Source organism: Canis lupus, chromosome 19, assembly GCF_048164855.1.
Source record: "Canis lupus baileyi chromosome 19, mCanLup2.hap1, whole genome shotgun sequence".
NCBI lineage: Eukaryota > Metazoa > Chordata > Mammalia > Carnivora > Canidae > Canis > Canis lupus.
This window is the reverse complement of record NC_132856.1, coordinates 55,595,879-55,617,467: the sequence shown is the minus strand read 5'-3', so window position 1 is coordinate 55,617,467 and position 21,589 is coordinate 55,595,879. Positions and strand designations below refer to the sequence as shown.

General features: G+C 48.1%; 1 protein-coding gene and 1 long non-coding RNA gene across 21 annotated transcripts in view; one reads left to right on the top strand and one right to left on the bottom strand.

Moving 5' to 3' along the window:
• Positions 1 to 12,062, top strand: part of LOC140610994 (long-chain-fatty-acid--CoA ligase ACSBG2-like) — a 39,290-nt gene extending 27,228 nt beyond the window's left edge. For 3 of the 12 annotated variants that reach the window (XM_072787641.1, XM_072787631.1, XM_072787638.1), the window contains 9 exons: positions 1,234 to 1,410; positions 3,615 to 3,799; positions 3,935 to 4,168; positions 6,216 to 6,436; positions 7,949 to 8,088; positions 8,240 to 8,486; positions 9,777 to 9,885; positions 11,503 to 11,797; positions 11,877 to 12,062. In XM_072787641.1, the coding sequence (XP_072643742.1) occupies positions 1,234 to 1,410; positions 3,615 to 3,799; positions 3,935 to 4,168; positions 6,216 to 6,436; positions 7,949 to 8,088; positions 8,240 to 8,486; positions 9,777 to 9,850 (1,278 nt within the window). In that variant the 3' untranslated portion in view covers positions 9,851 to 9,885; positions 11,503 to 11,797; positions 11,877 to 12,062. Of the gene's footprint in view, positions 1 to 1,233; positions 1,411 to 3,614; positions 3,800 to 3,934; positions 4,169 to 6,215; positions 6,437 to 7,948; positions 8,089 to 8,239; positions 8,487 to 9,776; positions 9,886 to 10,062; positions 10,159 to 11,502; positions 11,798 to 11,876 lie in introns of all 12 variants that reach the window. The other 9 variants (XM_072787635.1, XM_072787639.1, XM_072787640.1 and 6 more) reach the window with 7 other exon arrangements.
• The window catches only part of LOC140611003 (uncharacterized), a 55,264-nt gene that overhangs the window by 28,902 nt on the left and 4,773 nt on the right, over positions 1 to 21,589 (bottom strand). For 2 of the 9 annotated variants that reach the window (XR_012012394.1, XR_012012392.1), the window contains exons 1-4: positions 9,505 to 11,863; positions 9,074 to 9,196; positions 4,922 to 5,081; positions 3,152 to 3,428 (exon numbers count right to left, since the gene is read on the bottom strand). This is a non-coding gene — a long non-coding RNA (uncharacterized lncRNA). Of the gene's footprint in view, positions 1 to 3,151; positions 3,429 to 4,921; positions 5,082 to 9,073; positions 9,197 to 9,504; positions 11,869 to 21,589 lie in introns of those variants that run through there. The other 7 variants (XR_012012393.1, XR_012012396.1, XR_012012390.1 and 4 more) reach the window with 5 other exon arrangements.

The window sequence follows — 21,589 nt, the reverse complement described above, 5'->3', positions numbered from 1 at the left end:
AGAATCCCTCCAACCCGAGGCCCAGGGGGAGACACGGGACTGATCTTGAGGGCCCTCTCTGGGCCAGTGCTCTGCAGACTCCACCATACTCATGCATCCCTTCTGTCTCCTCGCTCACGCATTCAACGAAAACATGTGAAGTCTACACTGTGTGCCGGGGACACGGCACTGAACCCATCAGGGCCCTCAGGAAGACAGACAGGGGCTGAGCAAGTAAAGCCATGCAGGGCTATGGTGACAGGACCCAGAGACTCAGGAAACTTCAGTCTGGGAGGCGTGACACAGCCTCTCCGAGGTGGCATGGCATTTAAGTGGAGATGGAACATTTGAGAGGGACTCAGTTGTGGGGGAAGCCGGAGGAAGGGCATTCCAAGGAGAGGAACAGCCAGTGCAAAGGCCCCGCGGCAGGACCATGCCTTGTGGGTTAGAGGAATAGTGTGGAGGCCTGAGCGGCTGGGTTAACAAGGTAACGGTTCCCAGAGAGTCACAACACCAGTGAGAAATGCAGACTGCTGGGGATCCCTGGGGGGCTCAGTGGTTTAGCGCCTGCCTTCGGCCCGGGCGTGATCCTGGAGTCTCGGGATCGAGTCCTGCGTTGGGCTCCCTGCATGGAATCTGCTTCTCCCTCTGCCTGTGTCTCTGCCTCTGTCTCTCACTCTGTCTCTCATGAATAAATAAATAAAATCTAAAAAAAATGCAGACTGCAAAATTATGCATCTGCTAGGGGATGGGATGAAGCAAAAAAGCACTATTTGTGTCAATGGTTGGGTGTTTATGTGATGGGGTTCTGCGTGGCCTTTTTGTTTCTTGGACACGAGAAGCCCCTGTGCCCATTTTACAGATGAGCAAAGAGCCCAGGGTCACCGAGCTAGCCAACGAGTGGAGACGGGATTGGACACCAGGAAGCTTACTGATTCCCTTAGATTCCTGACTCTCCACGCACACATTCTGATTCCAGCGTCTGTTGCTGGACCCAAGGGAGGGTCTGCTCAACTCCCAAAGCTGCCCTAGCAACTCCCTAGCTCACCCCAGCCTCGGGCACGTTCACTGGCCCCATCTGTAAAACATAAAGGACCATAGTTACCCACCCAGTCTGTTGGGACTTCGCTTGTGTAGAGCGTGATGGGGCAGGGCCCACACACAGGAGGGCGTGTTGCTAAGTGTTTACAGAACCGCATTCAGAAGGGCCCCCCCAGTGAGGACGGGGCCCCCTGGACCCGGCTTGTGTTCCAGATCACCTGGACGGCCGGGGCAGTGGCCAAGAACTGCAGCCTGTCTAATGCCGCAGAAAAGCAGGAGGTGGTGGTCAGCTACCTTCCTCTCAGCCACGTTGCAGCTCAGATGATGGATGTCTGGATACCCATGAAGATCGGGGCTTTCATCTACTTTGCTCAGCCAGATGCTCTCACGGTAAGGCTGAGGGCAGCCCCGGGGGTCAGTGGATGGTTTTGTCAAGCCCCCGATTCAGGGGTTCCTGCTCTATCCTCATCTTATGCTCCATTTAGGCGCAATGAAAACAGCTGACCTCGTTCTTTTAGTTTTTACCTTTACCCAAGCCAGGGCTGCCGCGTATGGTTGTACGGATTGTACACTGAACAACCCAAAACTACGATGTGACTAGTATTGAAAGCAGAATGGGTGTGTGTGTATGTAGTTTTGTTTTGTTTTTTTTTAAGTCAGCATTCCCAGCACCAAAAAGCTCCAAAACCCAAACCCATCTCAAAGCTCTTAACCACATCTACAAAGTCCCTTTTGCTATAAAAGAGAACATAGAGCAGCCTGGGTGGCTCAGCGGTTTGGTGCTGCCTTCAGCCCGGGGTGTGATTCTGGGGATACGGGATCAAGTCCCACGTCAGGTTCCCTGCATGGAACCTGCTTCTCCCTCTTCCTGTGTCTCTGCCTCTCTCTCTGTCTTTCTCTGTCTCTCTCATGAATAAATAAAATCTTAAAAAAAAATAAAAGAGAACATATTCACAGGTTCTAGGGGGCTCTGGGGTGACATCTTTGGGGAACATCAAGCAGGTGGTCTTAGGGCCTTTGTAATTCCTTCTGGAAGATTCGTCCTCCAGTTCTTTGCACGGTAGACTCGTCATTTTTTTTTTCCACTTTGGTATCTCCTTGGCCCCTCTGCCCACCCCCCTGACCCCCCACCCCAGGGCTCGGTGTCTGAGATGTTGCAGCCACCCAATAAATACTTTCTTCTCCGGCTGATTGCGTCAGGTGCACTCACACCCCTCTGGGACCTGAGAAGCACCCCAACGTCCTTATCAACTCCAAATACCGTCAACAGTTTCCAAACAGCCGACCCAACACCGGGCGGGTGATAAGGGGATCTGAACGTTCTAAGAAATTGCCACGGGGTTTCCAAAGTGGCTGCCCCGTTTCGTGCCCACCACCCTGCTCCCCAGGAGCGCACGAGAGGCAGGGCTTGTCCCCACCCTCACTGCCACGGGGCTGCCGCTCACAGGCACTGCTGCTGTGTCCTAGTGGGTGGGAAGCGGGACCCCCTAATGACACGGTGGCGGGCGCCTCCTCGTGCACATGGTGGCCGGCTGTACACCTTCTTAGGGAACCGTCTGTGTGAATCTTTTGCTCATTTTTAAAATTTGGCTATCTTCCTATGGTTGGGCTTGAACAAATATTGGTTTGCAAAAACCCTGCCCCGGTGGCGTGTCTTTTCATCTTTACGTCTAATGAAGTCACTTCTCTTTTCTTTCATGAGTGTGGTGCCACCTGCAAGAGACCCTTGTCTGCCCCGGGGCCGCAGAGCCTCTGCTTTAAGCTCTTCTGCTGGGGTCAGTGCTCCGGTCTGAGCTCACTCTTGTGTGTGGTGAGGAGACAGTAAACGGAGCTCTTGCTTTTACTTTTCAGGACGGGACTAGCCTTCCTTGCACTGAGTCCTACTGGCACTTTCCCGGACTGTGAATTGCTCCAAAATGTAAAGCCTCATGTTTGGATTTTCTGTTCCGTCCCATTGAACTGGACGTCCACCCTTACACCAAAACCGCATTGACCAGACTTTTCTGGTTTTCTGGCAAGGCTGACCACCTTGACCTGGTTTGCCTGGGACATTCCCAACTTTATGACCTAAAATCCCACATTCCGGGAACCCTTTCGGTTCTGAGCAAACCAGGACAGCCAATCATCCTACCTTATGATAAATTCCAAAGTTGGGTAGGAGTTCTTCCCATTGGTTCTTCTTTTCCAAAAGTCGCTTTGGTCATTCTAGGTCCTCTGCATTTCCGTATAAATGTTGAGACGGGGCCTGTCAATCTGTGTAGAAAAGCCTGCCTGGATTCTGAGAGGGACTGTACCGAGCCCACAGACAGATTTGGAAACAAATCTTAAATCCTTTTTAACAGTTACGCAACACTCCGCCGCATCCTGGGGTCAGGTTTTGTTGCCAATCTGTGCTCTCCACCAAATCCCTAGAGAGAGAGAAATGCGATGGGTCACAGCCAGCCAGTGGGTTGGCTCCCCTGGGTGGGGCGCTCACCCCGGTCCAATCAGCCGAGAGAAGCTTCTCCTAGGCCGAGCTGGATGGCTGGTGGGGGAAAATGGACATCTGGGTTCCAAGCAAGGTGCAGGTGTGGCTAACCCAGCTCGGTCCCTTGCAGGGCACCCTGATCAACACTCTGCTGGAAGTAAAGCCTACAGCCTTCCTGGGGGTGCCCCGAATTTGGGAGAAGATGCAGGAGAAGATAAAAGAAAGTGGTGCCAAATGCTCAAGCTTGAGGAAGAAGGTGTTTTCATGGGGAAGAATTATTGGCTTAAAGGTCAATACAAAAAGGATGTTTGGGTAGGTGGAGGGTCCAGCAGTGGCTGGGCAGGGAGAGGGCCACGGGTAAGGGGGCTCAGCCTTCTCCAGGAGGTGGTGCCCATCAAGCCCCATTCGGCTCCAGGGCTGAGCTGCCCTTCTCGTTCTTATTCACAGGGTCCACGACACTACCATGAGCTACCGCGTGGCAAAGGCCCTCGTGTTCAGCAAAGTCAGGAACGCCCTTGGCCTTGATCAATGCCAAATTCCTATCAGCGGGGCTGCACCCCTCAACCCAGAGACCTCTGAGTTCTTCCTAAGCCTGGACATACCTATAGGCGAGATGTACGGGATGAGCGAAAGCACAGGACCCCACACCACATCCAGCCGCAATAACTACAAGATTCACAGGTACTCTGTCCTCCAGCAGCACTGGGTATGGGGGTTATAGGTGGGAGGGTGGGCGAGCCACTGGGCTAAGGTGAACCCTGACCTGAATCTCCAGAGTGACTCCTGTTCTCCAGCCTCCAAGCCCTGAATCTTCACAACCAGGGAAGCGCCCCCATTTGTCAAATAGCCCACAGACAAGAAGGGCCCTTAGAATGTTCCATGGTCTCCCCCATGGTCACTTGTGGGTTTTGTCTCCAGATAGCCCCCTCCCCAGGCTCCCCCACTCCGGGTTCACCTCTTGAGACCCCGGACCCTTCATCTCCACCATGCTCCATCCCAAACACATCCACGGGCCCTTTCTGGCTTTCTCTCAAGCTCAGCTGGCCCCGGGCTGCAGGAGTGAACCCAATGACACTGACGCAGGAAGAACACCAAGACAGTTCTGCTCTTTGGGTCCCACAGCCACAGAATCTCCCACCATCTCTCCCTGACCCCCTCTCTGCTGTCACAAATGCCCACTGCAGTTTTTCCAAAACCAAAGAGTGGGCCTTCCCTAAAGAGCAGTGACCTTGCCCCAACCCTGGGTGAAAGGTACTAGTTTCAGCCTCTACCTTTCAATAGTGTTTTTCAATGAGGACTACGTGCCCATGTCCAAAAACTCAGGAGGCGACACAGTGAAAAGCTCCCTCCCTCCCACCTCAAATCTCCTGTGGGTCTGCTGAGGCCACCATAACAAGGTTCCACAAAACTTAAACCACAAGAGCTTTTTCTTACAATTCTGGAGAACACAGGTCCGAGATCAAGGTGTGGGCAGGCTGGTTCATGTCCGTCCCGGGCCCTTCCCTGCCGTTTGGTGGTTGCTGGCCATCCCTGGAGCTCCCGGCCTTGTAGATGTGTCCCCCGGATCTCCGCCTTCATCTTCTCGTGGTTCACCCTGTGTGCGTGTCTGAATTAAAAACCTCCCCTTCTTATAAGGACACCAGGCAGGCTGGATTTGGGGCCACCCTACTCCAGTATGATCTTAACTTAATTTAACTCATCACATCTGCAATGACCCGGTTTCCAGATCTGGTCATATTCTGAGGTGCTGGGGGTTAGCCCTGCAACACATGACGGGAGGGAGGGGTGCGCTTCAATCCCTGACACCCTCCCAGAGGCAAAACCACCACACCACTGCCTTCAAGCTAACCTGGCACAAGCAGTGCCTGGACACACATAATTTTGTTCCCCAAAAAAGCATTTTCTATGTTAAGCTGAACACAGAATCCATCCTCTCTGAACTATGACTTGCCATCTGGAGCTTGGGAACCAAACGAAGTCAGATAACCTGGTGTCCTTCGTTATCTGGGCTCGTGACACAGAACTGCAGAGTATTCTGCTGGGTGCCTGCACCAGCCTTTACTTAACTGGTCCTTGTACTGGTGGGTACTTTTGGCTTTTTCCCCATCATGTGTGGCCACAAACAATGCTGAAGCAAGCGCTTTGCATACACATCATCTATGGTGCTAAACCAGTTGGTAAAGAAAGAAAGAAAGAAAGAAAGAAAGAAAGAAAGAAAGAAAGAAAGAAAGAAAGAAAGAAAGAAAGGAAGGAAGGAAGGAAGGAAAGGTAAAGGCACCTCGGGGGCACCTGGGTGACTCAGTTGGTTAAGCATCTGCCTTTGGCTCAGATCGTGATCCCAGAGTCCTGGGATCCAGTCCCGCATCGGCTCCCTGCTCAGCGAGGAGTCTGTTTCTCTCTCCCTCTGCCCCTTCCTCCTCTCCTGCCTTCTCTCTCTCACACAAATAAATAAAATCTTTTTAAAAATAAGGTACCTCAATGCAACTTTCACGTACATTCCTTTTGTTACAAGTTGAAAAAAAAAATCTTTGCATACATTTCAAATCCATCTGTATTTCCTTTTCTTCGAAATATCTGTATGCTTCCTCATGCCCACCGGAGCCTGGAGAGGGTGAGAGCAGCAGATCCCAGCAGGGAGCCCAGGCTGCACACCCAGGCTGACCTCGGGGGGGTGACCTTGTCTCCCTGAGCCCTGGTCTCCCCCACCCCCACCAACTCCCTTCCCCAGCAGCTGTGGCAAAATCATGTCTGGGTGTAAGAACATGCTGTACCAGCAGAGCAAGGATGGCACAGGGGAGATCTGCATCTGGGGTCGGCACGTCTTCATGGGCTATCTGGAGATGGAAGATGCGACCATGGAGGCCATTGATGAGGAAGGCTGGCTACACACCGGGGACTTGGGCCGTGTAGACAGTCATGGTTTCCTCTACATCACCGGCCGCATCAAAGGTACTGGGGCTGGCTCTTCTGGGGCTTCCTGCGGGCAGGCCCACCCTGAACTTCAAACCCCTTTCTTTCCCTGTGACTCAGGGAGAATAATAATCTGCAGGATTCAGTGAGGTGCCATAGAACAGGGATAAGCCAGCTCTTCCTGCTAAGGGCCTGACAGTAAATATTTTTTGGATCTGCGGGACACAGAGTTCACGTCACAGCTGCTCAGCTCAGCCGCGGGGGCACAAACGCAGCCACAGACAACCAGCAGACACACAGACGTGGCCACATGCCAATACTAATGTCATCTGACTCTCATGTGTCACAAATTTTATTATTCTTTGCATTTCCTTCCAACCATGTAAAAATATAAAAACCGTTTTTAGCCCGTGGCCACACAAACACATGGACGATTGGATCTGACTCACAGGCTGTAGTTTGTCAACCTCTGATGCACACAGAGCGTTTGGCAGTGAGCCTGGCGTAGGCAGTAACTATGCAGTAAGCGGGCTAGGTTAGCACCATTCCCACGACAAGCAACAGAATAAGTTTGAGCGAAAAGGAGAAACTATTGGCTCAAAATGGAGAAGTCTGAAAAGTCCCACTTCAGGCTTGGCTGGATCCAGGTGCCAGAATAACATCAAAGGAATTGCTTTATCTTTCTCTTCCTGAGCCGTCCTTGGTGTTGGGGCCACTCTTGGAGAGGCTTTTCCCACTGGGTGACGAGACGACTGCCAACAGTCGAGGCTCGTCTGAAGCACCAATGGGCAGCAAAAGTTTTAGGTCTGGCCTCTGACTGGATCCCATTTAAAAATGAACCGCTGCAGAGAGTAGAGTATGCTGACAGGTCGGATCTGGTCTCATGCTCATCCCCGTAGCCCTGGCCCAAACCACAAGCGGTTCGAGATGGGTAAGAGTTCCCTGAAGAAAAAGTGGGTTGGATACCTGAGTCGGTGGCAGACTCCACCCGCGGGTGTCCAGCGCAAACATATGATTACCACCGCCTTGACCGCAGTACGGATGGCTGAAAGATCCTGGGGTGAGAACAGAGTCTGGGTGGGTGGGACGGGAGGCAGCCAGCATCCTTAGATGAGAGAGCAGGTGGAACATATCTGGGACAGGAGGAGGAGCTCTTGGAGAATTTGAGAGGCTGGGGGAACAGCTGACACAATTCACTGGAAGGTTCTTCGGGGGTTGCCAAATGGCAGACAAATCAGGAGACAAGAGATGGGGCATGGCCAGAGGCGCTGTCCAAGCAAGACTTCTGAAGGACTTGGGACAGTGCTGTCCAAGTGAAGTGCACAGGACTTGGACATTGGATGGGAATTCCAAGGAGACAAGGGAGGAGAGGCAGAGTGACACTGGGTCTGTGGCTTGGAGAAAGGCATGATGGGCGTCCCGGCCATGGGCAGGGGTGGTCCTCTGCTTCTGGGGTTTTCTAAGTGAGCGGTCATCTGTGCCAGCTTTTGTCCCCGCTCATCCTTTCGTCCCGTCCCTGCTGAAGCCTCACTGAGCCACGCTTTGTTCCAGAAATCCTCATCACGGCTGGCGGTGAGAACGTGGCCCCTGTTCCCATTGAGAACATGGTTAAAGAGAAGATCCCCATAATCAGTAATGCCGTCTTAGTGGGAGATAAGGCAAAGTTTCTGAGCATCCTGCTGACGCTGAAGGTAACATTGGGTCTGCCGTCCTGCGGGGGTCTCCACCCCAGGGTCCAGAGGGCGCACCCCCCGTGGCCCGGGACCCACTTCCTGGTCCTCAGGTGTGGCCAGGGAGTGAGTGTGGTCACTGGGTGTGGTGACAAGGGTGTCCTGGGGGCAGTGTGAGGTCGATAGGAGGAATGGAGAGCCACTGGACAAGCTAAGCTTGGAGGCCATTCAGTTCTGCCGGAAACTGGGGAGCCATGTGTCCACCGTCTCTGAGATTTTGGAGCTACAGGACCCCCTGGTCTACAAGGCCATCCAGCAAGGCATAGATGCTGTGAATCAGGAAGCCATTTCCAATGCGCAGAGGATCCAGAAGTGGGTCATCCTGGAGAAGGACTTTTCTGTCCACAATGGAGAGCTGGGTGAGCAGCCCGGAGAGCAGGTGGCCTGGTCCCCTGCTCATGTCCAGGGCTACATGGGCTCCGGGGAGATGTGCCCTTTTCTGGGGGTCTGAGGGTCCACTTCCAGCTCACAGCTCTCCCCCAAACACACACGTCCCTTCTCCTCCTCCCCACCCCCACACCACGCATGTGCCCACGCACGCACACGCACACATGCGCACATGTCCCTCCTCCCCAGGGCAGCACACCCTCTGCTCTAGGAATAAAAGCCAAACTCCTCATTCTGACTCTGCATGATCTTTCTCCTGCTGACCTCTCCTTTTCAGCTTCCCTGCTGTTCCCACAACTCTTCAAGCACAGTTCCACCTCAGGGCCTTTGCACCTACAGCTCCCTTGACCTGGAATGCCCTCCCCCCTCACTTCTTTGGCTCCTCCTCATTGTCTAGGTCTCACCCTACAGGTCACTTCCTCGAGTGGCCTTTTTCTGACCATCCTGGCTAACGGGACTCACCACCGCCCTTAATAGGCGGCCCTGTCGCTCACCATCATACCCCCCTATACTGCTGCCGTCTTGCCCCCGTAACACAGCATAGTCTGAAATTACCTACCCTACGTATTAGCTGATCTTTGTCCGTCTGCCCCATGAAGGGAGGGCTCACTCCCGGGTGGGTGGGGGTCCTGCTTTCCATCGATGTCCCTTCTGGGGCTTGTTCTCAGCACTCAGCTGTAGTCTGATGGCATGGATTACAGAGTTAGAGTGAACGGCAAACACACAACCTCCAACAACTTGGGTTCAAGTCCTGCCCCCTCCAAGTGACTTGGCCCTCTGATCCTTAGTTCTTTCAACCACAAGTTGAAAATGCAGTCCTGAGGTGGGGGGTTGCTCAGGACCCAGCTGGGGAAGCCTGAACGCTGTGGTGACCCAGAGCCCATGAGCAGCCTGGGGTGTGGATCAGGGCCTGAATTCAAGTCTTGCCCCTGCCATGCACATGCTGGGTCACTTCAGAGCAACTGGCCCTCTCTGAGCCCATTTCCTCACCTGTAAAATCGGGGTGGCATGCCTTCTCCGCTGGGGGCATTGTCCACACGAGGCACGGAGTTCAGAATGCTGTCTGCCTGGCAGCTCACACAGTCCTCCCCACAGCCCAGGGCGAGGGCAGGACGGTCATCCCCATGCCGATGGTGACGGCGGTGTGCCCACGAAGTCAATGGCAGAGTCAGCCCCAGTCACGGGACCCTGTTGGCCACACACGGGACATGCGAACTTTTATTTTATCCCCACATCTGAACTGGTCTCTCCTTTCTCGATAGGTCCGACGACCAAGATTAGGAGACATTTTGTAACCCAGAAATACAGAAAGCAAATTGAAAGCTTTTACCGCTGACTTCTCTGGTGGAGCTGCTCTTGGCGGTCCCAACGGTGAGACTGGCTTTGCTGGGCTGTGCCTTGAACAAGTCCAACAGACGTGGTCTCTCCTCTGTGGCAGGCGGGTCTGTGAGCAGAGCTGGAGAGGCCATGCACGAATGTACATTTGCTTGCCAGGGATTCTAGGTCATGCTTTCTCTACCAGAGAAATGCCCAAATGTTATATTGTAGCTTATCTGGAGCAGGCCTTTGGTCAGAAACCTTGGTGGGATTAAGTGCCACTTGCCAGGAACCCAGGGAACGAGGCATGGTGGCCCATCACAGAGGGTAAGGGATAGGGATTTGAACAACTCTTACCCACCCACCCCCGTTCCTCTCCTTTCCCCGAGTCTCATCCATCAGAGGCCCCCAAACACCAGGGGTCACTCACTGATAGAATCCAGCTAGACGCAAGAGTAGGAGGACAGTAGAACAAATTCTCAGTTGTCCCAAAGGCCACTTGTAATCCTTTCATGGTCAAATCATGGTCTTCTGATGCCCCCACCCAACTCGCCCTCATTAGCTTGCTAGGGCTGCAGCTACCAAAGTACCACGGACTTGGTGGCTTGCACCACAGGAATTTATTTTCTGGAAGTCCAAGAGCAAGGTACTGGCTGGTTGGGTTCTACTGAGGCCTCTCTCCCTGGCTCACAGATGTGGTGCTTGGGTCGGCATTTCCTTTTGTTACAAGGACACGTCGTACTGGATCAGGGCCCACCCTAATGGCTTCTTTTCAACTCAATCACCTCTTTGGAGACTCTATCCCCAAATGAAGTCACATTCTGAGGTCTTGGGGGTTAGGGCTTCCACATATGAATCTTAAGCAGACTCCCTGCTGAGCACAGAGCCCACTGTGACGCTTGATCTCATGACCTTGAGAGGGGAGCATGATTCAGTCCAGCATGCCACCATGTCCACTTTCTATGTTGTTGACTGGCTTAACTCCTCCACACCTTCACTGGCCAAAGTCTCCTGAGTAAGCCCAGCAGTAACACACATCACGTTCACCATTCTGAATCTTTTGAGAGACTTACAATTGCACTTTGTGGTTGGGTAAAAGACCATCTGACTTTGATGTGGGGGTGGGAGACGGACCCTCTATACCTGGGCCGAACAAAATGGCAGCAGCGGTAAGTATAAAACACATACTGGGTTGTAAAGACTGGGTATAAAACAGAATATCAAATATCTTGTTCATATTTTGAAATATTGATTAAATGTGGAAATAACACTATCTTAGACATGCTGGCTTTAAAAATGTATTACTTAAGTTAGTTTCACCTATTTTTTTGTATGTGGCTATCAAAAATTTTTTAAAGATTTTGTTTTAGAGAGAGAGCATGTACGAGCAGGGGGAGGGGCAGAGGGAGACGGAGAGAGAGAATCTTAAGCAGACTCCCCGCTGAGCACAGAGCCCACCGTGGGGCTTGATCTCATGACCCTGAGAGCATGACCTCAACTGAAATTAAGAATTGGATGCTTAACCAACTGAGCCTCAGCTACCAGAAAAATTTTACATAGGTGGCCCACGTGGTATTTCTCGTGGATAGTGGTGCTCTAAAGTTCATCAGAGAGGGGTTCAATTGTTTTTCTAATTGGATCCATTCATTCAGGAATATTTTCATCTTACAGTAACTGTGGGATCTCAGAGAGTGAACACACATATTTCAAGGCTCTCCAGGTGATAACCTTTCTCCGCTCTCCAGCCTCCAAAAGAATGACCTCACTGTGACACATGATTTGCCTGTATAGGGACTTTCACTCCTGTTTTTAAGAAGCTAGATTCCCTACGGATCAATCTCTTGATTATTCACCTGTTAAAGAGATTCCCCCACTGGGACCTGGCAAGCCTTTTGAAACAACAGGATCATCACAGATCTCTGAATTCCTATGAACCTTCAAGGCATGATCCCAAAAAAGCTTACAGGTAGGTCTATAAAGAACTGCTTGTTTTAGAAGAAAGATCTCATCTCATGGGTTCCAATTAGATTTTTTTTCCTCCCCAGAGGACTGGCTGAGACATGAGAAAGAAAAGCCTTTACAAAAAAAAAAAAAAAAAAAAAAAAAAAGAAAAGCCTTTACAAATTTGAAGAAGTGAGTCCTCAAACCAACGCATCTTCCTAGAAGCAATGGAAACCCTTCCAACAAGTTCTTATAATAAAGTACTTCAGCATCCCATGTCCTGATCTTCAGCCCCAGATTCAAACATTTTGTCCTTTGTTGAGAAGTTCAGACTCTGAAATCAGTTCTGGGTTCAAATTCTGACTAGCTATGGGAGTTCAACCTTCTGCATCTGGAGTGGATGGGAATCTGTAAAAACAAACCCCCATCTCAAGGTGAAGGTATGCACTGAGAAGCCGTTGATACAGGTAAACTGTTATCATCAAAGCACCCATCAGTCTTGGTTAACAGCTATTATTTTATTTAAGATTTTATTTATTTATTTGAGAGAGACAGATAGCAAAAGACAGAGCATGAGTAGGGGGAAAGGGAGAAGCAGGCTCCCCACTGAGCAGAGAGCCCGATCTGGGACTCAATCCCAGGACCCTGGGACCATTACCTGAGCCAAAAGCACACACTCCACTGACTGAGCCACCCAGGTGCCCAACAGCTATAGTTCTTGATGAAACTCATCTTTACAGATGAGTTTCACTATTGTCATAAGGCCCAAAATAACAGCAACTTAAAGAAGACAGAAGTTCATTCCTCTTTCATCCAAAAGTCCATGTATAGGAGCACTGGGGTGGCTCTGTGGTTGAGTGTCTGCCTTTATCTCAGGTCATGATCCTGGGGTCCTGGGATCGAGTCCCGTGTCAGAATCCCCACAGGGAGCCAGCTTCTCCCTCTGCCTGTGTCTCTACCTCTCTCTGTCTATCTCTCATGAATAAAGTCATGTGGACTTTAAAAAACAAAAAAGTCCACAAATAGGCAGACCAAAGCCGAGACAGCAAATCCACAGTGTCGGTCCCTGAAAGATCAGTAGAAAGGATGCCTCCCAGGCCAGAGGAGGACAGCCTATTAGAACAGGAGGAAGAAAATCTCCAGTCTTTTAAGGTTCTAGATACCCAGATGCAGCCTAGGGCCCCTTTTCTTTTTAAAATGTAAAATTATAAATAGATCAGAAATGTATGAAGATATTCTCCTTACAAAAAAAAAAAAAAAACCACAAACGCAATGCCTATAGGCTAATGTTATTTTTGATGGCTTTCCTCATCTACCTGGTAACTTTTTAGTTTTATTTTTTCATATGTAAGTACAGCCTATCCTTTTTTTTCAGATTCTGTATTTTAAGTTTGCCTGCTCACTAAAATTTGTTAATCCCCAAATCAATGCTGCCAGCACTTTTGTGGCCATCTGTGGATATGGTCAGACCAGTGAAATATCTGAATTGCCCAACGTTCACTCCCAGCTGAGGTCAAACACAGTGCTGTCCTGCCTTCTTGCTTCAGCTCATGCTGCAAATGCATGTCCTTCTGAGGACCTATTTAGTGGCATGTTTTTGCATTTTTGTTGGGTGATGTCACTGTTGAAAGCAGCCTCTACTTCTCATGCCAAAATGCTGTCTAGTGTTCCTGAGTACAAGAAAGCCGTGATGAGCCCAGGGGGAAAAAGTTAGTTAGGTGTTAAATAAACATTCGTGCATGAATTATAGTGCTGTTGGCCATAAATTCCATGCTAATGAAGCAACAATGTATATTAAATAAGGTGTCCCTATGTGAACTGGTGCAGCCACTCTGGAAAACTGTGTGGAGGTTCCTCAAAGAGTTAAAAATAGACCTGCCCTACAACCCAGCAATTGCACTGTTGGGGATTTACCCCAAAGATTCAGATGCAATGAAACGCCAGGACACCTGCACCCTGATGTTTCTAGCAGCAATGTCCACAATAGCCAAACTGTGGAAGGAGCCTTGGTGTCCATCGAAAGATGAATGGATAAAGAAGATGTGGTTTATGTATACAATGGAATATTACTCAGCCATTAGAAACGACAAATACCCACCATTTGCTTCAACGTGGATGGAACTGGAGGGTATTATGCTGAGTGAAGTAAGTCAATCGGAGGACAAACAGTGTATGTTCTCATTCATTTGGGGAATATAAATAATAGTGAAAGGGAATATAAGGGAATGGAGAAGAAATGTGTGGGAAATATCAGAAAGGGAGACAGAACATAAAGACTCCTAACTCTGGGAAACGAACTAGGGGTGGTGGAAGGGGAGGAGGGCGGGGGGTGGGGGTGAGTGGGTGACAGGCACTGAGGGGGACACTTGACGGGATGAGCACTGGGTGTTATTCTGTATGTTGGTAAATTGAACACCAATAAAGAATTAATTTATTAAAAAAATTAAAAAATAAAAAAAAATCCAAAGTGAAATATTAGACCAAAAAAAAAAAAAATAAGGTGTCCCTGAACAGTAAACACACATAAAGTTAGGTAGAAATTACTTTCTTTTTTCTTCCAGGAAGAGGCAAGTTAGCACAGTGGTTGAGAATGTGGGGAGGAGAGGTGGGCAGCTACACGGAGGAGCAAGGGACAGGCTGAGAGGCCAAGGGTGTGGACTGGAGGGGAAAGCAGAGGCGGCAGGCTGAGGAGAGGAACAGTGCGGTCGAGAGGCTGGATACAGTGAGCAAATAAGTAAGTAGATATTTTTTAAGTAGAGCTAAGTTTCTCACTGGCAGAGAAGAAATTTAGGAAAAGGTTAGAAAGAACCACAAGATAATACATTTGAGTTAGAGGTACTGTACAAATTCACAGTTTCATGATATATACACACAGTTGCAGAACTATAGATGTGTTATATAAAAATATATCTACATATGTCTGTGTACCTACACACTTAGTCATGTGTATATACATGCACACATGTACATATGCACATGTTTTCTATCTCTGCTCTGAGGGCCCAGCAGCAGTGGGCACACTAAATGGCCAGATCTTGGTTTCTAAATCCCATCTACTACTAAAAGGAACCAGGGATGCTTGGGGAAATGTCTGATTCCAGGGCTAAGACAGGGAGTGTATAAGATGAGCCCAGAACATAGGAAGGAAGGAAGGAAAGACAGAAAGATAGAGAGATAGGACCTGTCAAAGGGCCAGAGGAACCAGCCAGAAGGGCTTTCCACTGGCTACATGGGGGCAATTTGCCTCCCAAAACAAAATGACAGTAACAGATTACAACCCACTGAATAACTGGTTATTGCTATTGTAATACAAAGTCATGAATAATGTAGAAGAAATGATGGGATTAGAAAGTCTATACCTGGGGATTCCTGGGTGGCTCAGCGGTTTGGCACCTGCCTGCGGCCCAGGGTGTATCCTGGAGTCCCGGGATGGAGTCCCACATCGGGCTCCCTGCATGAAGCCTGCTTCTTCCTCTGCCTGTGTCTCTGCCTCTCTCTCTCTCTCTCTCTCTCTCTGTGTCTCTCATTAATAAATAAATAAAAATGTAAAACAAGAAAGTCTACACCTGGCAATCATTATGCAGGTGGACAAACAGGAGTCGTCAGTAGACTCCATGGTCAGTGACTGGAGCTTTGATGATGGGGAAGACATTGACGTAATCTCATAGTACCTCTCCCCCACAAAATCCTGATCAGTTATAAAAGCAGGAAAACATAACTTGGCAAAAGATGATTTTCCAGATCACAAGGGTATATTAAGTTCTATTGATCATTATACACCATTGGAAGGGAAAGATGGTAGCAAACTCAGCTTCTTACACATTCAGTTGTTTAAAATATATCTTTAATATTCATATTTTTAGCCATTTAGACCCCGCCTGCTTTGTCTATCACTTGATAGACACCCAAATGTACCACATATAAGATAAACACCAGAGCTATGAAAGACCTCAGAATGCTGTGCCCTTTGGAGCTCTCTGGCCCACAGACTCCCTGCCCAGCTACTGAAAATGTCACCTAGACAAATAAGCCCCCTTCCCCCTGGGGTGTGGGGGTGGGTCCTTGCCTTCTTCCCCTTCTGGGCTGTTGGCTCTGTGCTGTTGTCTCATTCTGTGAGAGGCTTTCCCTGCATGTGAACCAAAGGGCTGCCCAAGTAAACCTGCTGTCACCTTGTGGTCACTCTCAGGCCCCCAGCTCCCCAACTCACTCCAGTGTTCTTGGAAGGAATATGACAGAAACTGTGCTAGGCTCCTCTTAGTGCAGTTATCAGGAAGCGATGTAAACCTGGACCACCTGATCAGATGTCTGGTCAGATGTCTTTCAGGTTCCCCCACCTTAAATATAAGTTAAAGAAAAAATTGGGGTTTGGCACTAGCAGGTCCCAAACTGCTGTGAAGGAGTAAACAACACAGAGCCAATTACACCAGGCCCTGGTTGGCTAACACTTATATGACAAAAGCATGGCCCCAGTCATGGTGCACCCAAACTGGGGCTCATTCTACAGAATGTAAGGCCTGTGCTCTTCAAGACCATCCAGGAATGAAAGACAGAGCAAGTGAAAACTCGCTCCAGATTGAAGGAGTCTGAGGAGACCTGACAACTAAGTGCATATGATCCCAGGTTGTATCCTGGACCAGAAAGGAAGACCTTACTGGATCGGTTAAGAAACTATGAATGGGGTGTGAGGACTGGATGATCATGCAGTAATGATGACGTCCTGATCTGGGCTTATATGCTCGTTGTGTAGGTCAGTGTTGTTTGGGGGACACACACTGAAATATTTGTACGAAATGTCTGCAGGTTATCCTCAGAAAAAGACTATTGAGGGGCACCTGGGTGGCACAGTCAGTTAAGCATCCGACTCTTGGCTTTGGCCCTGGTCGTGATCTCAGGGTCGTGAGATCGAGCCCTGCATCGGGCTCAGCCCTCAGCATGGAGTCTGCTTGAGATTCTCTCTCCCTCTCCCTCTGCTCTTCTGCCCCCACCCCTTCTCACTCTCTCTCAAATAAATAAATCTTTACAGAAAGAAAAAGATTGATGATAATCTGGTGGGGGCAGGGGTAGTAGATGATGGAGGAAATGAATCTGCATAAAGAAGATAGTTCTTTGTACTATTATGGAAACTTTCCTGTGACCCTTAGATTTATTATTTCAAAATAAATTATTTAAAAGGCATATTAAAAGACATATACTTGGGGTGCCTGGGTGGCTCAGTTGGTTAAGCATCTTATTTGGCTCAAGTCATGACCTCTGGACTCTGGGATCGAGCCCCACCTCAGGCTCCCTGCTCAGTGGAAAGTCTGCTTCTCCCTCTCCCTCTGCCTGCCACTCCCCCTGCTTGCTCTCTCTCTCTCAAATAAATGAATAAAATCTTTAGAAAACATGCTATAGACACCTTTATCTGTGAAGCCGAATACAACCACCCCATTTGCTCTAACGACTGCATGGTGTTCCAGAGTAGGGATTTTGCATGGCACTCACCCACTCCCCTATCACTGGACATTTAGGTTGCTTCCACCTGTTCATTAACCATGCAGTGAATATCCCCATATCTGCTGCCCTGTGCACAGAGCATATCCCTTCAGATTCCTTCTTTGTTACACCAAGGATTCTTCTGGCAACTCGGCTATAGTTACAAAAGCCAGACTGAGTTCAGCTCTCCAGTTAATCAACCACGCTGACAACCAGAATGACTCCCGATGGCTTGGGCTAGGCTAATAAATCTACAATCTCTGCTCAGCACACCTACCTTGATAAATTCATTTCCCCTTCCCTGGTTCAGCAGCCTCAGAATCCAATCCCACAGACAGTACCCAGATTTCCCGCCCAATCTAAATGAGCCAAATCTTGTAAATCGTTTGCAATTCTTCATCTCCAAGGTTTGGCTTTGTAAGTGGCCTCCTGAAGGACTCTTGAGACTTGACTGACTGCATTTTCAGTGTAGAGGCAAGGGGGGAGCTAGTGTGAACTCTGGCTTCTACTGCAAGGTTACTGACTCTAGATGGCAGGAAGGGCTCCCTTTATTTTTATTTTATTTTTTCCTGGCAAAGGAGTCTGAATGGGATTTGAAAGTTCAGGATACTTGTACCCTGAAAATTACAGAGCACTTATGAAAGAAACTGAAGAGGACACAAAGAAATGAGAAAACATTCCACGCTCACAGGTTGGAAGAACACTGTTAAAATGTCTATACTACCCAAGGCAATCTACACATTTAATGCAATTCCTGTCTAAATGCCACCAGCATTTTTTCACAGAGTTAGAACAAACAATCCTAAAATTTGTATGGAACCACGAAAGACCTGGAATAGCCAAAGCAACCTTGAAAATGAAAACCAAACCTGGTGGCATCACAATTCTGGACTTCAAGCTACATTACAAAGCTGTAGTCATCAAGACAGTATGGTACTGGCACAAAAATACATAGATCAATAGAACAGAACAGAAAACCCAGAGATAAACAAAGGACAACAACTAGACAACAACTAGATGGTGAATTAATCTTCAACAAAGCAGGAAAGAATATCCAATGGAAAAAAAGACAGTCTCGGGGATCCCTGGGTGGCTCAGCGGTGTGGTGCCTGCCTTTGGTCCAGGGCACGATCCTGGAATCCCGGGACCCAGTCCCACATCGGGCTCCCTGCATGGAGCCTGCTTCTCCCTCTGCCTGTGTCTCTGCCTCTCTCTCTCTCTCTCTCGTCTATCATGAATAAATAAAAATCTTTTTAAAAAAAAGAAAAAAAGACAGTCTCTTCAACACATTGTGCTAGGAAAACTGGACAGCCACATGCAGAAGAGTGAAATTGGACAATTTTCTTACACCAGACACAGAAATAAATTCAAAATGGATGAAATACCTAAATGTGAGACAGAAAACCATCAAAATCTTAGAGGAGAAGACAGGCAGCAACCTCTTTAACCTCAGCCAGAGCATCTTCTTGCTAGATGTGTCTCTAGAGGCAAAGGAAACAAAGGCAAAATTGAACTATTGGGACTTTGTGAAGATAAAAAGCTTCTGCACAGCAAAGGAAGCAATCAACAATACTAAAAGGCAACCAGAATGGGAAAAGATATTTGCAAATGACATACTGGAAAAAGGGCTAGTGTCCAAAATCTATGAAGAACTTATCACACTCAATGCCCCAAAAACAAATCATCCAGTTAAGAAATGGGCAGAAGACATGAACAGACATTTCCCCAAAGAAGACATATAAATGGCCAACAGACACATGAAAAGATGCTCCAATCACTCGGCATCAGAGAAATATAAATCAAAACCACAATGAGGTATCCCCTCATACCTGTCAGAATGGCTAAGACAAGTAACTCAGGAAAAAAGAGATATTGGTGAGGATTCAGAGGAAGGGGATTGCTCTTATACTGTTGGTAGGAATGCAAACTGGTGCAGCCACTCTGGAGAACAGTTAAAAAGTTAAAAAGAGTTAAAAAGCTACTACACTACTTGGTATTTATCCAAAGGATACAAACATAGTGATTCAAAGGGGCATGTGCACCCCAAAGTTCACAGCAGCAAGGTCCACAATTGCCAAACTATGCAAAGAGCTCAAGTGTCCATTGACAGATAAATGGATGAAGATGTGGTGTGTCTATATATAGAGAGAGACACACGACAGAATATTACTCAGCCATCAAGAAGAATAAAGTCTTGTCATTTGCAAGGACATGGATGGAGCTAGAGTGGATTATGCTAAGTGAAAAAGTCAGAGAAAGACAAATGCCATATGATTTCACCCATATGTGGAATTTAAGAAACAGATGAACGTGTCGGAAGGGGAAGAAAAGAGAAGAGAGAGTGGCAAACTCTAAGAGACTCTTAATGATAGAGAACAAACTGAGAGCTGCTGAAGGGGAGTTGGGTGGAGATGGGCTAAATGGGTGATGGGCATTAAGGGGGGGGGCACATGACGCGATGTGCCCTGTGTGTTATATGTAAGTGATAAATTATTAAATTTGACTCCTGAAACCAATATGACACCACATGTGAACTAACTAGAATTTAAATAAAAATTTGAAAAATAAAAGTTCAAGGCACTCAAAGTCATACAGTCCAAATTACACCATTCCAATATTTCCATTCTTGGGGTACCGTTAACTCAAACAATGCCCTATCTTTTTTTAAAAAATTATTTATTTATTCATAACAGAGAGAGAGAGAGGCAGAGACACAGGCAGAGGGAGAGGGAGAGAAGCAGGCTCCATGCAGGGAGCCTGATGCGGGACTCGATCCCGGGTTTCCAGGATCACACCCCAGGCCGAAGGCGGTGCCAAACCACTGGGCCACCAGGGCTGCCCATGCCCTAACTTCCATACAAAGGTCTGGCGAGGCTGTGAATTCACATCACATTATAATTCAGCAACCTACAGCTGGAAGAGGTATGAAATCACAAAACAGGGGCACCTGGCTGGCTCAGTGGTTGAGCATCCGCCTTTGGCTCAGGTTGTGTTCCCAGAGTCCCAGGATCGAGTTCCACATTGGGCTCCCCACAGGGAGCCTGCTTTTCCCTCTGCCTATGTCTCTGCCTCTCTCTGTATCTCTCTTGTAAATAAATAAATAAAATCTTTAAGAAAAAAAATCACAAAACATCCATAGAACTGGTTCTCTGAACATATTCAAGATAACAATTTGAACTCAGAGCCTGTCATTTTTCTCGAGCCCTCCCATGCTGTCATGAAGAGCCTGCCCGTTCCTAGTCCTTGTGTCTCCCATGATGACTGACTCTTCCTTTCCTGCCGTCCACCAGATCCTTGCCTTTATTTATTTATTTATTTATTTATTTATTTATTTATTTACTTACTTATTTAAGATTTATTTATTCATTTATGATAGAGAGAGAGAGAGGCAGAGACACAGGCAGAGGGAGAAGCAGACTCCAAGCCGGGAGCCTGACGTGGGACTCCATCCCGGGTCTCCAGGATCGCACCCTGGGCCAAAGGCAGGCGCCAAACCGCTGAGCCACCCAGGGATCCCCAGATCCTTGCCTTTAATAAAAGAACAAAGATGCAGGACTTCCGTTGTAAAACTCACCATAAAGCTATTGACCAAGACAGCATGGTAGAAGATCAATGAGACAGAGAGTCCAGAAATGAAATGGCATTATTTATGGTCAACTAATTTTTGATAAAAGTGCCACGGTGGTTCAGTGGGGGAAAGGGCAGTCTTTTCAATAAATAATGCTGGAATAATATTCCAAAAACAAAACGAGAGAATACCAGCCCTCACCGCATGCTACACATAAAAGCTAACTCAAAGTGCATCATACACCTAAACATAAAAGCCAAAACTACAGAACTTTCAGGGGAAAGAAGGAGAATATCTTTGTGCCCTTGGATTAGGAAAAGATGTCTTAGACATGATACCAAAGCACACATTGTTAAGACAAGAAATGACACACCTGGACTTCACCAGAATTAAAAACTCTTGCCCTTCAAAAGATACTGTCAAGTAAACGTCAACTTTGAAACTGAAAAGACAAAAGTATTTAAGAATCATGTATCTGCTAAAGAACTTGCAACCAGAATATGTAAAGAACCCTTACAACTCAACAATAGACAAATGGCTAAATTTTTAAATGGGCAAAGGACTTGATTGAACATGTTTCTAAAGACAGACAAACGGCCACTAAGCATGTGAAAAGATGACTCGTGTCACTAATCCTCAGGGAAATGCAAACCAAAACTACAATGAGATAGAACTTTCACCCCCACTAGGATGGCTAAACATTTAAAATCTGGAAATACCAAGTGTCAGCGAGGATCTGGAGAAGCTGGAACCCGTATCCCTCACTGGAGGGAATGC